Source organism: Ranitomeya variabilis, chromosome 8 (assembly GCF_051348905.1).
Source record: "Ranitomeya variabilis isolate aRanVar5 chromosome 8, aRanVar5.hap1, whole genome shotgun sequence".
NCBI lineage: Eukaryota > Metazoa > Chordata > Amphibia > Anura > Dendrobatidae > Ranitomeya > Ranitomeya variabilis.
This window is the reverse complement of record NC_135239.1, coordinates 205,247,756-205,262,983: the sequence shown is the minus strand read 5'-3', so window position 1 is coordinate 205,262,983 and position 15,228 is coordinate 205,247,756. Positions and strand designations below refer to the sequence as shown.

The 15,228-nt window shown below is 44.4% G+C and overlaps 1 protein-coding gene and 2 non-coding genes across 3 annotated transcripts in view; all 3 read right to left on the bottom strand.

The window, feature by feature from the left end:
• Positions 1 to 3,545: 3,545 nt before the first annotated feature.
• Positions 3,546 to 15,228, bottom strand: part of QARS1 (glutaminyl-tRNA synthetase 1) — a 49,614-nt gene continuing 37,931 nt past the window's right edge. The window contains exons 15-24 of the mRNA XM_077276462.1: positions 11,446 to 11,538; positions 10,433 to 10,570; positions 10,258 to 10,345; positions 8,890 to 9,033; positions 8,681 to 8,785; positions 8,339 to 8,431; positions 7,014 to 7,141; positions 6,458 to 6,524; positions 4,066 to 4,191; positions 3,546 to 3,759 (exon numbers count right to left, since the gene is read on the bottom strand). Coding sequence (XP_077132577.1) covers positions 3,709 to 3,759; positions 4,066 to 4,191; positions 6,458 to 6,524; positions 7,014 to 7,141; positions 8,339 to 8,431; positions 8,681 to 8,785; positions 8,890 to 9,033; positions 10,258 to 10,345; positions 10,433 to 10,570; positions 11,446 to 11,538 — 1,033 coding nt within the window. The 3' untranslated portion in view covers positions 3,546 to 3,708. The remainder of the gene's footprint in view (positions 3,760 to 4,065; positions 4,192 to 6,457; positions 6,525 to 7,013; positions 7,142 to 8,338; positions 8,432 to 8,680; positions 8,786 to 8,889; positions 9,034 to 10,257; positions 10,346 to 10,432; positions 10,571 to 11,445; positions 11,539 to 15,228) is intronic.
• LOC143788986 (small nucleolar RNA SNORA14) lies at positions 9,259 to 9,385 on the bottom strand. Its single transcript, XR_013218802.1, has one exon. It is a non-coding gene; the product is annotated as a small nucleolar RNA SNORA14 (small nucleolar RNA).
• On the bottom strand, positions 14,720 to 14,851 carry LOC143788987 (small nucleolar RNA SNORA14). Its single transcript, XR_013218803.1, has one exon. It is a non-coding gene; the product is annotated as a small nucleolar RNA SNORA14 (small nucleolar RNA).

Sequence of the window (15,228 nt, the reverse complement as noted above, 5' to 3'; positions counted from 1 at the left end):
TTCAGCAATTTGATAATGACTGCTATGGTAATGACTGCTACCAGATTCCTGAGCAGGCCAGTGGTCAAAAACCATGGAGTGACTGCAGAAGACCTGCAGCAAGATTTGGTGGCAGCAGGCACAGAAGTTTCAGTTTACACAATAAAGACCATACTAAACAATGAAGGTCACCATGACCGAACTCCAAGATGTCACCTCTACTGACTCAAAAGAAAAGTCACTCCAATATATGCTCAAACAATATAATCCACAGAAGTTCGATGGTTCCGTTTTGTAAAGTGAAAACACAAAATTGGAATTCTCCAGGCCTCTGGCTCAGCAGTATCACTGGAGGAGGAAACATGAAGCATATTCTGGAAAGAACACCCTGCCTACAGTGAAATATGGTGGTGGCTCGGTGATGGCTATAGTGAAGCATGGCGGTAGCTCGGTGATGCTCTATAGCTGCTTTGCTTCCTCTGGCACTGGAAACCTACAGTATGTGAAGAGGAACAGAGTCAATCAGGAAATCTTTGGGGAAAACATTATGCCTTTTGTGAGGAAGAAGGAGCTTGGGCTTCCTTGAACCTTTCAACAGTAAAAAGATCCCAAGCATTTGTTCATATCTTATCCCACCATAAGAATACACGTTCGAAGAGGCTGAATGTGCATGTTTATTACAAGGGGTTAACCAGGGGGTACATCATAAATGCCAACGTTTCCAGGGCTAGCTAATTTCTTGTATTACCTAGTGGTCGATGGTGGTTTGGGGATAACAGTATGCTGCACTTGCTACTGTTCAGAAAGCAATGACAAGCTCCGGTCCCTACAACCACCAATGACCCCCCATTTATAGAGAAGTTTGAGGGAAAGCTCTATATTTTAAGAGCAAGACAAAGTTTGCAAATTTTGTGCAATTATAGAGAATGCAAATATCTGTGCATTTGATATAAAATCCTTGGCCTTCCCAGATGACATGTCAAGAAGATAGTTGCACTTCTTCCTTTGGGTTAATTCATATACTGCAGCTTCGTTTCTCATCCATATTATGGCCACATATCTGTATCCAAGATGATAAAATACTGCCATTGTACGGTCATGCGGATCTCACATCGAGGTTAACTGTTGGAATGATCTGCTCATATTACGTGTAATGATGGCATATTGTCCTTTGGAGCAGTGCTGTTGGGTTATATTTCGACCATGATCCATTTCCAGGGAGCCACCATTCTGTTTGTGGCTTATAACAATTCCAGCTACAGAAAACCACATTGAGGGTCATCTCATCTGACACTAGCAGCCCCGTGAATTTCACTTCTGGTGTTTTACAACAGCTAAAGTGCCAGACATTGCCAATTCCTTTTGCTCTAGTAAAACTACAACTCCTCACATGCCTCATCAGGAAATGCTTGGTGTTGTAGTTTTACAATGATGGCCATCCAAACCTTGCCGATCTCTGGAGTAGAGGCAGAGATCCTGGCAATGCGGTAGTAGCGTGCCAGCACAGATCAAAACAGCATAATGCATTCCTTGCCTCCCTCTGGTATCAGTTTTGCTTTTCTTGACATTGTTTCTATTCCTCCACTTATTCCAGAACTTGATAACTCTTGTTGGCTGGAGAATAGAGCTATGAACATCCATCGCCTGGTCAGTAGGATTCAGGCAAGCCTCGGCTATCTTGACTTTCACTTATCTGGCATTTCTGTGTTCCTCACTCTATAGAGCTGCTGTAATGGTCTTTTTAAGGTATGATGGAAACCCTGGTGACAGACACTGGGGAGGGGGTAAAGTGTCACGTGAATGCTCAACGGCTGTTCCTGTATTGGAAAGTCTTGGAAAACAGCCTATAAGACCAACACCGTAACCCACAATAGGACACCATGTGCATATATGTCAAGACTATAGTGACCAATCATCACTGAACCATATCCACATACACAAAAAAAAATGATACTGGGTCAATAGTGTACAAAAAGAAACAGTTTTATTAATAATCCTACAAACACTCCCTAGGGGAGTGGCGTGGTATTATCAATTCTAATATTGCTGCTTTTAACTTTGGAGCTGTGCGCTTGCACGTCACATATTTGGCAGTGATGTTCTGCATAATTATTCCCTTGCACCTGTGTTTGTAGGATTATGAATTAAAATTTGTTGTATACTATTGACCCAGTATCATTTTTTTGTGTATGTGGATATTGGAAAGTCTTGGCACATGGACTAGGAAATATCATTACTCTATGATCGATGAGGTTTGACATCCGAGACCCCCACAATCCTGAGCATAAACCAGCACCGCATGTATGTTTAAAAGATGTGTGTCACCAGGTTTTCTCCATCGCTTTATTGGGGGACACAGAGGACCATTGGGTTTTGCTGCTGCCACTATGCAAAAAATAATTGGCTCTTCAGCAGTATACATCAACTAACTGACATGACGCTAATCAGCTTTAGCCTAGTGTCAGTAGGAGGCAGACATGGGCAAAGCACAGAATCCCAGCAATATCTGCAAAACAAAAACCGTATCGCCGACTTCCTCAGTCACGTGGGTCTGGTCGTAGGAAAATGGTCTCTTCACCAGATCTGACTTTGGTGGGGCTCCCCAGCCGTCGATCCGATAGCATCCAAATTGAGCAACAAAGTCCCAGGTCCCATGACTCGCTTACGATTGCATCAGAACCAATCTCCTGGGCCCTGTTCACCCTTCTGTAACTGTATCCTCACCCAGGACACCCCTACAGAAATCTAAATGCCATCAAGACCCAGCAGCTTCTGAACAATATAGTCATGCTTAGCTCCCCATCTCAACACATTGCAGAATGTCCTGGATGAAGCAGCACAAGCTACAAGCAGAAAGACCTGAGACAGCGGCAACCCTGGTACATGCCGCAAACATGTCTTCTCCAGCGCTGCTCTAGGTGTGCAGAGCGTCTGTGGAGAAAATCACTGTCAGGAGAAGACTTCATCCACTATAAGTTCATGCTCAAAACCTACAACTTTGCTCTCCATCTGGCCACACAAGACTACTTCACCACCCTAATAACATCACTAGCCAACAATCCAAAACGACTCTTCAAAACCTTCCACTCCCACCTAAAGTACAGGCCCCGGTCACCAACCTCAGCGCTGACAATCTGGCCACTTATTTCCTACAAAAAAAAATTAAAAAATCAACCACCTCCGTCAGGACATTCTTGCACAATCCTAAGAGCCTGGATCCTCTTCTCTACCACACCTAAAAAGTTCATTTTTCCATCTTCGAATGTGTTACAGAAGAGGTGACCAGGTTCCTCGTTTCTTCTTGCCCTACAACCTGCACCAGTGACCCTATTCCCTCATATCTCATCCAGTCCTGCTCTACAGTGGTTGCTACCCATCTAAAATATCTAAACTCTTTACTTCCAGTATCTTTCCCTCTTCATTCAAACATGCTTTCATAACCCCATTTACTTAAACAAACGAAATTCAATATATAGAGGCAAAGACTTTTCTGTCTTATCCTGGGTGTAGGGCTCCACCTAGAGGAAGAAGTGTGAATAGCAGCACAGACACAGCTAGCTGAAGAATGAATTACATAAGTGCATGTTTATTATTTTTCCAATTGCAATCTGTAATAAAAACCAATTGGACTTTGGATAAAGCCTCCTCCCCCATCCCAGTTAAGGCAAGCGGTTCTTCTGGATTGTTGTGCAGCGCCTTCTTCATTGTCCAGCTTCGTACAGAGATGCTTCACACCTTCCCAGGATCTTCCTTCAGTGTAACTGTCCTATTAAATACAATCTGAAAAAAAGAGGAGAACCCAGAACAAGTTAGTTCGGACCATATTTGGGCACATTAATATGTAGCAGTCTGGAGCTACACCAGGTATTTATGACAACACTGGACATGTCTCAGTAGTGCAGCCTCGGACTGATTTAATTTTCTGTGCGAGAGGTGAAATAGCGAGGAGACACAGTATCCCCCCCACTTTGGAGTTCTCACTGGCCTATAGTCTAGCATCACATCTTGTCCCGGCATGTACCAATACTATGCAGGGGGGTTGTAGCGATGCACAGAGACGATGAACTTGGCGATGAGAAGACTGACCTTGTCTTCAGTGGTGTCTGGATCCACAGAGAAATAGCCCAATCTTTCAAACTGGAACTTGTCTAGAGACTTGCAGTTCTTTACAGACTGGTCTACGAGGGCATCTGGGATGACAGTCAAAGAGTCCTGTGATAGGAAGGGGACATGGTCACATCACTGCAAAACTCGGAGCACGATGGGGTGTAAAGGAGTGTGCATGTGGAAAGCCTTCCCTCTCTAGAGCTTTCATATCATGTATGGAAGTATTAGCCAAGTGCACATGATGCAGAATTGTTCCACTATGATAAGTTGCTGCAGAATCCACAGTTTTTGCATTCAGCTTTAGGGACATGCTGAATTAACCCCTTACTGACATCGGACGGGATAGTACGTCCGAGGTCAGCTCCCTTACTTTGATGCAGGGCTCCGCGGTGAGCCCGCATCAAAGCCGGGACATGTCAGCTGTTTTGAACAGCTGACATGTGCCCGCAATAGCGGCGGGTGAAATCGCGATTCACCCGCCGCTATTAACTAGTTAAATGCCGCTGTCAAACGCAGACAGCGGCATTTAACTACCGCATCCGGCCTGGCGGCCAGAAATGACGGCATCGCCGACCCTCGTCACATGATCAGAGGTCGGCGATGCTTCTCCATTGTAACCATAGAGGTCCTTGAGACCTCTATGGTTACTGATCGCCGGTAGCTGTGAGCGCCACCCTGTGGTCGGCGCTCACAGCACACCTGATTTTCTACTACATAGCAGCGAACAGCAGATCGCTGCTATGTAGCAGAGCCGATCGTGCTGTGCCTGCTTCTAGCCTCCCATGGAAGCTATTGAAGCATGGCAAAAGTTAAAAAAAAAAAAAGTTAAAAGAAATGAAAAAAATATAAAGAAGTTTAAATCACCCCCCTTTCGCCCCAATCAAAATAAATCAATAAAAAAATCAAATCTACACCTATTTGGTATCGCCACGTTCAGAATCGCCCGATCTATCAATAAAAAAAAGCATTAACCTGATCGCTAAACAGCGTAACGTGAAAAAAAATTGAAACGCCAGAATTACGTTTTTTTGGTCGCCGCGACATTGCATTAAAATGCAATAACGGGCGATCAAAAGAACGCATCTGCACCGAATTCGAATCATTAAAAACGCCAGCTCGGCACGCAAAAAATAAGCCCTCAACCGACCCCAGATCATGAAATATGGAGACGCTACGAGTATCGGAAAATGGCGCTTTTTTTTTTTTTTTAAGCAAAGTTTGCAATTTTTTTTCACCACTTAGGTAAAAAATAACCTAGTCATGTTAGGTGTCTATGAACTCGTAATGACCTGGAGAATCATAATGGCAGGTCAGTTTTAGCATTTAGTGAACCTAGCAAAAAAGCCAAGCAAAAAACAAGTGTGGGATTGCACTTTTTTTGCAATTTCACCGCACTTGGAATTTTTTTTCCCGTTTTCTAGTACACGACATGGTAAAACGAATCATGTCGTTCAAAAGTACAACTCGTCCCGCAAAAAATAAGCCATCACATGGCCAAATTGACGGAAAAATAAAAAAGTTATGGCTCTGGGAAGGAGGGGAGTGAAAAACGAACACGGAAAAACGGAAAATCCCAAGGTCATGAAGGGGTTAATGGAGATTGCACCCAGGTCTAAGACTGAATGTTGCTGGCCATGATAGCAGTTATTCTATCTACTACCTATATATGACCCGGTCACTCCGAGTTCCCCAAACAGTGCTTTTAAGGCCCCCTACACAACTTCCAGCTGCAAGACATTGTAACCGGTGTCATCTTATTACTGAACATTGGCACCAGGGTAGGAGCCGTCTGTCTTAGTCATATCTACAAATCATTTCCCTTATTGTGTTTTCTGTGGCTCAATATTACATCATGTGATTTCTGATAGAGGTTCACAAGCTAATGTTGTGGGACACGGCTCCAAAAAGGACAATAAACCTACGGTCCATGTGCTATATGGGCGACTGCAATTGAGTGTTCCCTGTGGCCACTGCAGCAGGCTGGGGACGGGCTAAAGTCCCCAAACAATAGCTGCCCGAATGATTGTTCAGCCGACAGCCATCTCTCCCGACTCCCCATACACATGAATGTTCATCGTCCTCAAATGGCCATGTTTAGTCACTACCAAACGGCTCTGGCAGCGGCTTATTCCCTTAATACCAAAAGGGTCGTGTGTATCAGTGGGTTCGTCTAACTTTAATGGCAGTATAAGATGAAGAACATGAAGCCCACACAACTCCTTGCCCCTTTCCTCCCTAATCAGTATCATAATATTCTCTACAGGTGACTGGTAGGTGATTCTATAAAGCAGATGAACGGTGATACCTGCACTGCGACGGTATTATTTTATGAGATTGCAATATTCAGATCTTTAACTTCTGGGGAACTTACAGGATTTATGTCACTTAAGAATCCACCAGGAACCTCAGACGGATCTTCAGGACTCTTGTGCTGGAATCTGAAACAATACCAGATACAATGTGACAATTCTTCCTTCAGTCGTTTCTCCTCCACAGATTATCCTGGGTGGACGCCGACGTCAAGAGTCCGGCAATGAAAACATTTACATTCAGGGGAGAAAAAAAAAAAAAGAAACCTTGAAAAATATGTAAAGACTGAATTATATTTTGTTTCAACTGTATCCAGTGTAGATAAAATGTATCAGCAGCACAAATGCTGCAACGTATCAGAGCGGGGTCCAGACAGGTCACCTCTCAGATCGTCTAGTCTGGGCCCTGTAACGTCTGCTTTTATCGTCTCCTTTCATGGGTTTGTGTGAGAGGTGAAATAGCGGGGGGACACAGTATGCCCCCCACTTTGGAGATCTCACTGGTGTACACTATAGCATGACTTTTGTCCCGGCACGTACCATCACTCTGCCGAGGGGTTGAGTAATGCATGATAAATAGGAAATGAACCTCAGAACCAAGAGGCTGCGGACACTTACAGGCGGTCGTAGAGACGCACTTCACACACAAGCGGGTCGGACACCCAGTGGATAAAAGCTTTGGGCTTCTCGGCTACGTCAGACTTTGTGCAGGTGACCTCCAGCTCCAACACTTTACCATTTCCATCCTGTTAGAAGAAACAAAAGCATCCAGGACATTTAGGCTACTTTCACACTAGCGTCGGTACGGGGCCGTTGCCGTGCGTCGGCACGACGTATGTTGTGAAAATAATGAACAACGGGGGCAGCAGATGCAGTTTTTCAAAGCATCCGCTGCCCCATTGTAATGTCCGAGGAGGAGGGGGCAGAGTTCCGGCCGCGCATGTGCGGTTGGTAATGGCGGACACGACGCACAAAAAAAGTTACATGTAACTTTTTTTGTGCCGACGGTCCGCCAAAACACGACGCATCCGTCGCACGACGGATGCGATGTGTAGCCATACGTCGCAATGCGTCGCTAATGCAAGTCAATGGAGAAAAAACACATCCTGCGGGCAACTTTGCAGGATGCGTTTTTTTCTCCAGTGTGAAAGAAGCCTTAGATGGCCATGCCAGCCGGAGTTTGGCTATAACTTAAGCCGAGCTCCCGACGGTGATGTGCTCCTGTGCCCGCATGATCGCCATGATGCAAGTTTACGTAATTTTGCAAACCATGACGTAAACTTTCGTCTTATGTCATGAAGAGGTTAATTAGAGTTTGTGTGATCATTTTCTGAAGCCCGTAACATTTTTATTTTTCTGCTGATGGAGCAGAGTAAGGACTGGTTTGTAACGTGGTGTGAGGATGCGTTTAATTTATAGAAATTTGTTTATTGATCGTTTTATCACCTATACTATATACTGCAATAAGGCAGTATATAATGAAAAGCATGAACTCAGCCTGTGGTTGAGCTTAATGGGGATACCAAGATGGCAGAGACTAAGGCCTTCAGTATATCCTGGGTGTCATATTAACTCGTCAGTCCCGAAGTGGCCGATGGGCCTGACCAGAAAAATAGCAAAACGGCAATGGTCATCTAATATAGCCAGATCAGCTGCATGTGCAGAGAGCGGAGCCCCCTCCACATATGCCGACTCCTTCTCAGGACATTAATTCACGTCCAAATGTGGGAAGGAGTTAAATGATAGCATATAAATAGCTTAATAATGCAGAAGACCCACGGGCTAGAAAAGTATGGCCTCAGTGGGACTCCTTGTACTTAATGTGTGAGAAGTGAAATAGTCGAAAACCCGCAAGTCTCCACTATGGAAATCTCACTTTACTAAAGCATTTATTCTCAGTAAGTCACGGAATGGACAAATGTAAGGTAATGATCAGCGCTCACCTTTATGACGTTCTGTACAGAGACGACGTACCCAGCGTGTCTGAGGCCGACCGGCTGCTCTGGGGTCAGTCGCTTATATCCCTTCTCCATCACCTATGAAAGGAACAGAAAAATACTAAGTTCTTCCATTACGGATATGAATTACACCTCTGCTATACCGCTAGATGATGGGGGCGAGGAAAGGACTTTATACCACACCGCTAGGATGGGGGCGCAGGGATCTCTGCTGTTTTCAGAGTCATCTTCTGGTAAAGTCGTATGGGGATTTTGCCATAGATGCAGATGCCTGGTGGTCTGCCCCTACCCATCACTGCGGACATAAAGATCGGCATAATCACTTACCTCCCTGAAATCCGACTGCTCGATATAGATGGTGGAGGAGAACGGCACTGTGTGGAAACCTTTAGACTCATCTGCTGGGAAGTTTGGCACTTTGACATCTAATAGCTGTGATTATACAATGGAGGGCACATTACTGGAAGAATACCCCACATCCCCCCTCAAAAAAGGAAAAAAAAACAAAACAGGTCACGGGAGCACCAGTCACTTACTTGGTCTCCAGGGAAGTTGGTGATTCTAATTTTCAGGGGTTCCAGCACAGCCATGATTCGAGGGGCTGTATCATTCAGGACCTCTCGGACGCAGGATTCCAGCAGGTGAGGCTCCATTGTAGTCTGGGCAACTGTTACACCGACCTGTACACAGAAAAGTAAGAATCTAGGGAATCCATTCTGATCTGCCGCGAGTATACATATATTATTATAGTACAGCACACAGATGTATGCGGCAGGCGCATGGGCCATGAAAGGAGACCTGGTGCACATGCTGCCAAGTTATTCCCCATCCTATTGATGAGGACACGTGACAAATATAATTATATAGGTGGCAGAATATGTTATATACATAAATAATAAACCGGATAATGTGCGAGAGGTGAAATAAAGCAGAGACAAGGAAAAGTCTCTGACTTTTGGAAATCTCATTTTCTGTAGCATCTCTTCTTGTCCTGCAGTCTACAGGAGACAGAAGGGGGTTTCAGAGATGCAGAAACATCATCCCGGGCAGCAATGTGGCTCAGTGGTTAGCACTGTACTATACATAGGGCAGCACTGTGGCTCAGTGGTTAGCACTGTACTATACATAGGGCAGCACGGTGGCTCAGTGGTCAGCACTGTACTATACATAGGGCAGCACTGTGGCTCAGTGGTCAGCACTGTACTATACATAGGGCAGCACTGTGGCTCAGTGGTCAGCACTGTACTATACATAGGGCAGCACGGTGGCTCAGTGGTCCGCACTGTACTATACATAGGGCAGCACTGTGGCTCAGTGGTCAGCACTGTACTATACATAGGGCAGCACGGTGGCTCAGTGGTCCGCACTGTACTATACATAGGGCAGCACGGTGGCTCAGTGGTCCGCACTGTACTATACATAGGGCAGAACGGTGGCTCAGTGGTCAGCATTGTACTATACATAGGGCAGCATGGTGGCTAAGTGGTAAGCACTGTAGTCTTGCAGCGCTGGGGACCTGGATTCAAATCCCACCCAGGACAACATTTGCAAAGAGCTTGTATGTTCTTCCTGTTTGTGTGGGTTTACTCCCTCACTCCAAAGACATAGTGATGGGAAGAAGATTGTGACCCCTCCAATAGGAACAGTGGTTAAGTCTGTAAAGTGCGGTGATAGCGCTATCTAAGTGTATAAAAAATAACTATTGACTTACACCTGCCCTGAGAGCAGAGTATGGCTTTTTACAGAAAGTCTAAGCTGTATGTACATCGCTCCCTCCACAGGGAGCTGATCACTCGCCTGAATACTTCTGATTAGCCATTTTAGCCGTCAGTTGGGATCTCAGCAGCCGGACCCCAAACCCCTGACCTGTTACTATGATATTTTGATATCAAGTCAGTCCATACCCTTGCACAGAAATTATTTATTGCTTCGGGTGGGAATCCTCTCCGCCTCAAAGCTGTCAGCGTGAAGAGACGAGGATCATCCCAGTCCCTACAATAAGAGAAGAATTTACAATCCCGACTATAGGAGTCACAGCAACGAAAAGTGTCACCTGCATTAACACAACGTCCCACTGACCTGACAGCTCCCGTTTCCACCAGTTTAATTATTTTCCTCTTTGACACCACTGCATAGTGAAGGTTCAGCCGTCCGTATTCCCACTGCACCGGGCAGTACACATCCAGCGCGTTACACAGCCAGAAGTACGATGATCGCCTGGAGAGGTGGAGACGAAATCACAGTAACCCAATGTAATGGCTGTGAGGAGATTAGACTAATTGATCGGCCTAACCTTTTCTTAGGCTACGTTCACATTTGCGTTGCGTCGGGCGCAGCCGCGGAGACGCATGCGTCCCTATATTTAACATGGGGGGCGCATGGACATGCGTTGCACTTGCGTTTTGTGACGCATGCCTCACTGTGGTGCATGCGTCAGGGCGCAGGGAACGCAGCAAGATGCAGTTTTTTCTGCGCCAAAAACCATGCAAAAGTGGACGCATGCGTTACAAAACGCTGCGTTGTGCATGCGTTTACATTTGCGTTGTGCGTTGTGTCGCCGACGCAGCACCGCACAACGCAAATGTGAACTTAGCCTTAAAGTTCCTTTTCCATGATCCCTCGTAGGAATCATCATTCCTGAACATTTAGTATAATCAATATCAGTGATCGTTTGCTCGATCATCACTGATCACATAAGTCACTGTTTGTCAGCACCGACATGAACTGAATGTGCTGCAGTCAATCATTTGCATCAAAAACGTCCCAATAGTTGCAACATATAGAGGTTATAAACAAGTGCCGATCAGCTATACTGTGTCTGCCCTAGAGCGTGTTAGGTCAGACACCCCATATATTGGCGCTACAGGCCAGTAACACCAGCAGCACGGACATGTGCGAGGAGTGAAATGTGGCAGGACACACAGGCTCTGCCATTTGGATCCCTCGCTGCTTGGCTTTTGCATCACTTCTTGTCCCGATAAGCTATGGACTGCAGACAGCCGGGGGGGTTGTAGTGATGCACACAGTCCGTATACTATAATATTGGGCTCACGACGGACCCCGATCCGCAGGTATATTCCCAATACTCTTACCTGGCCTGGAACTCTTTGGTGCAGAGAGAATGTGTGATATGTTCTATGGAGTCACATAGGCAATGAGTATAGTCGTATGTGGGATAAATGCACCTGCAAACGGGAAGGAAAACAGATTACTAATCACTACTTACAATGGCTGCATAGATGGATCATGTCATGCAGGGGTCATTCCATGTCAAGTGATCCAAATCTGAATATTTTTTTTTACCCGACATCTTAGGATATTTTCTTTGACTTTTTTTTTTTTTTTTTTAAGTGATACTTTAGTGAATTAAAAATTAGTTTTGAAATTTGTATCTTCATTTTTTTTAATTTTTTATAGATTTCCAAAGTTTTGAAAAAGTCAGAATTTTGGGCTTTTAGAATTAAGATAAAGACATGGGAGAGGCATCATTTTGATCAGAATTTTACAGGGATTAATTTGATTCACAAGACTGTTGATATTTTGTTTTTGAGGAGTCAAATTTAAAATTTTGATGGTCGATTTCAGGAAAACTTTTTTTTTTTTTTTTAAATGCATATACTATATGTGTTCTTGGTTACATTTGTTCAGAGTTTCAAGTTGGGATCACATTTCGAGGAGCGATTTTCTAAATAAAGTCTCATCCTATTCATACATGTTTGATACTAAATTAAAAGAATCATTTTTAATATTTTTACCAACTTTTTAAAATATACAAGTAACTTTTTTATGAACATCACTAGATGTCCTTTTTCAAGTTTTTAGAAAGAATAGTACAGTAGTTAAATCACCACACTATAAAATATGAACTTGTCTTAATAGTAATTCCTTACACTGAGCTTTTACCATCAATTTGTCCCTTCTACTGGGTGAAATGTAATCTTGTACGCAATCACTTACTAACAATGGCCATTTCCTTGTGTCAGGATGTCTGGCTGTTATGGGGTTTGCGTCCACCTGAGTTAATATCTGATTTTCGTTTACTTTTATTTTATCTGGTTTTCTTCGATACACAAAGGACAGTGATGGACCAGTTGGTGCAGAAAACTAACTTCTAAGTCTTCATTACCATAATCTTTGGAGAGTACATTAGCCACCAGTGCCGATTATAATGAGGTCACAACCAGTTATGTCATCCATTGCTAATATTCCACCTTCAATCAGTTAACGGACTTCACGGTCGTTAAAAAAATGCTTGTTTATTTCCGTTTCAGTACATGGGATGGCAGTGTGGGATGGCAGTGTGGTATTCCCGAGTCTCTTTGATGGTTTTTTTGCTTCTTGTAACCGATGTTTTAACAAACTCTCCTCTTCTTCGTAGTCCTGGTTTGTACAGTACATGAGCTGGTTGTTAGGAATATTTTTCTCACTCGTTTTGAAAAGTAGCATTGGTGTTAAGATTTGGTGTGAATACGGCTTGTGGAGGCCTCCTAATTAGGGTTGAGCGACTTTTGCTTTTTTAGGATCGAGTCGGGTCTCGTGAAACCCGACTGTCTCAAAAGTCGGATCGTGTGAAATCGGCCTATTGTGAAAAGTCGGGGGCCAACCGAAACACGAAACCCAATGCATCTCCCTCTCTCTCCAAAGTTTGTGTTTCACTGTGCAAATCGCTATATCCCAAACGTTAAGATGGCAGTTTTACCCCCTGTGACGCCGCACAAAGCAAGCCGGAACCTATGTCATCACGCTGCCCACACTCCTTCACTGGCTGAAAAAATGGCGGGGAAAGCGTCATATGAAACGCGACTTTGGCGCAAAGATCGCCGACCGCATGGCCGATCCCACAGTGGGATCGGGTCGGGTTTCAGGAAACCCGACTTTGCTGAAAGTCGGCGACTTTTGAAAATGTCCGATCCGTTTCGCTCAACCCTACTCCTAATCCTAAAGTGCCAGCTTCCACTCCCAAATCTTTCTTGTGATGGCACACATTTATAAAGTTTCTCCGGTTTTTATTCTGTTCAGAAGAGCAATCTGAGAAGTAGTAGACCCCGCTCAAACTTGGTATGTCAGCTTTTTTTTTTATCACTGAAATCATTTTTTTTTTCTTTTTTTTAACGAACAGCCACTGAATCATGAAGTAAGCACTCCGATATCATAACGACACCTTCGTATTTTATTTCTGACTGAGCTTCTATTTGAACAACAAAGTTGTATTTTCGCTGCGTCCAATCACGCAGTTAAATCTGCATGTGTTCATTGAACCAGGCGCATTTAAAGCATCCAATGTATTATAGTGTGGAAATTGCTGCCAAGACCAGCGTATCCGCAACAGAAATTGACATGCTGCGCCTCGTAAACCTGCACCGCGGTTGAGTTTACGCCACGTCAAATAGAAGCACAGTGGGCATGGGATTTATATAAAAGTCATCCACCATGGTTTGGATGCAGCGCAAGTGACCACTGGCGGCACTCCTAGATATCCGGCAATGACAACCACAGGGGTCTCCTGCATCCCCTGGGTCGTCATGCCAAGCCATCGGCGACCCGCGGTCAAGTGACACAGGTGCCGATGATCGGGACTTGTGACGCGCTTCCAGCGTGGCCATGTATAATGCCGTTGTCAGAGATTGGCAGCGGCATTTAACATGTCAAGAGGATCGGGTGGATTAAATCAGCTGACATGAGCCAGAAAAGTTGTGGGCTCATCGCTGGAGGCTACAGCAAACAAGGAGAGGCGACTTTGGACGTACCTATAAATCCAAGGTCGTAAAGGGGTAAAGCAGTGAAAACGGCAAAATTTAATTCAGATAGGTGGCGACATGGAACATTAAACGGAACCTGTCACCAGGTTTGTCCCATGTGAGATACGCCAGAGTTTTGAGATGTCCTCTATTGTTTTAGATTTTTTAATGTCCCTAATGTGCTCCCTTACTCTGACTTTCAGTTTGCGTGTTGTCAGGCCGATATACATCAGATAGCAAGGACATGTAGCAGGCATAATAATTTTTCTTTACCATTTACTGTGCCCTCCCCTGATATTTTGGAGGTTTTTTTTCCATCTTTTCCCTGTCTTTTTAATCTCATGTTTTAACTTTTTTTGTACTTAATAAAAAATGTTTTTAACTTACCTATCTCTTCTATCAGTCACTTTGTACTGCCAAGGCAGATTATGTGTTGATCAAGAATTGAAGTGCAACTAGCCTATTGGAAATAGGATTATGGGTTTATTGTTTCTTGTAATGCAGGTCGGATTGGGGGCAGATACAGAGCACTATAGAATGCTGTATATCAGGGCTGAAAGGTGGTGGTCTTATCTCACATGGGACAAAGCTGGTGACAGGTTCACTAAAGCAGTGAGTGATAGAGAGCAGATAATGTACGAGAGGTGAAATAGAGCAGAGGTGAGGACACGTCTCTGCTGTTTGGAAATCTCATGTTTTCTGTAGCATCCCTTCTTGTCCTGCAGTCTACAGGAGACACCAGGGGGTTTCAGAGAAGTGACGTATTGACGCCCTGCACCAAAGCTGCTGTCTGCAGACAGTCTGGTATACAGACAGGCCATGATTAGAGTTCAGCAAATTATTCAAACTTTGGTTCAGATTACGATCGGCAGCAATTATTGTATTTGCCGAACATCATTTGAGTCAGTGAGTAGAAATGATCGAATATGTTCGGAATCGATCAAACATAAATTCGGCACGAATAGGGCACCAATATGGCAAATTGAGATTCAACCGATTCCGAACATATCCGCTCAACTCAACTCTAGTCATTATCCCCATCTCCAGCCATGTCGGACGCGCTGCTCCCTGTAACACAATATGACCCCCTTTAACATGTAGAAAGTCTGAAGAGTAAGAATGCTGGACTCATAACAA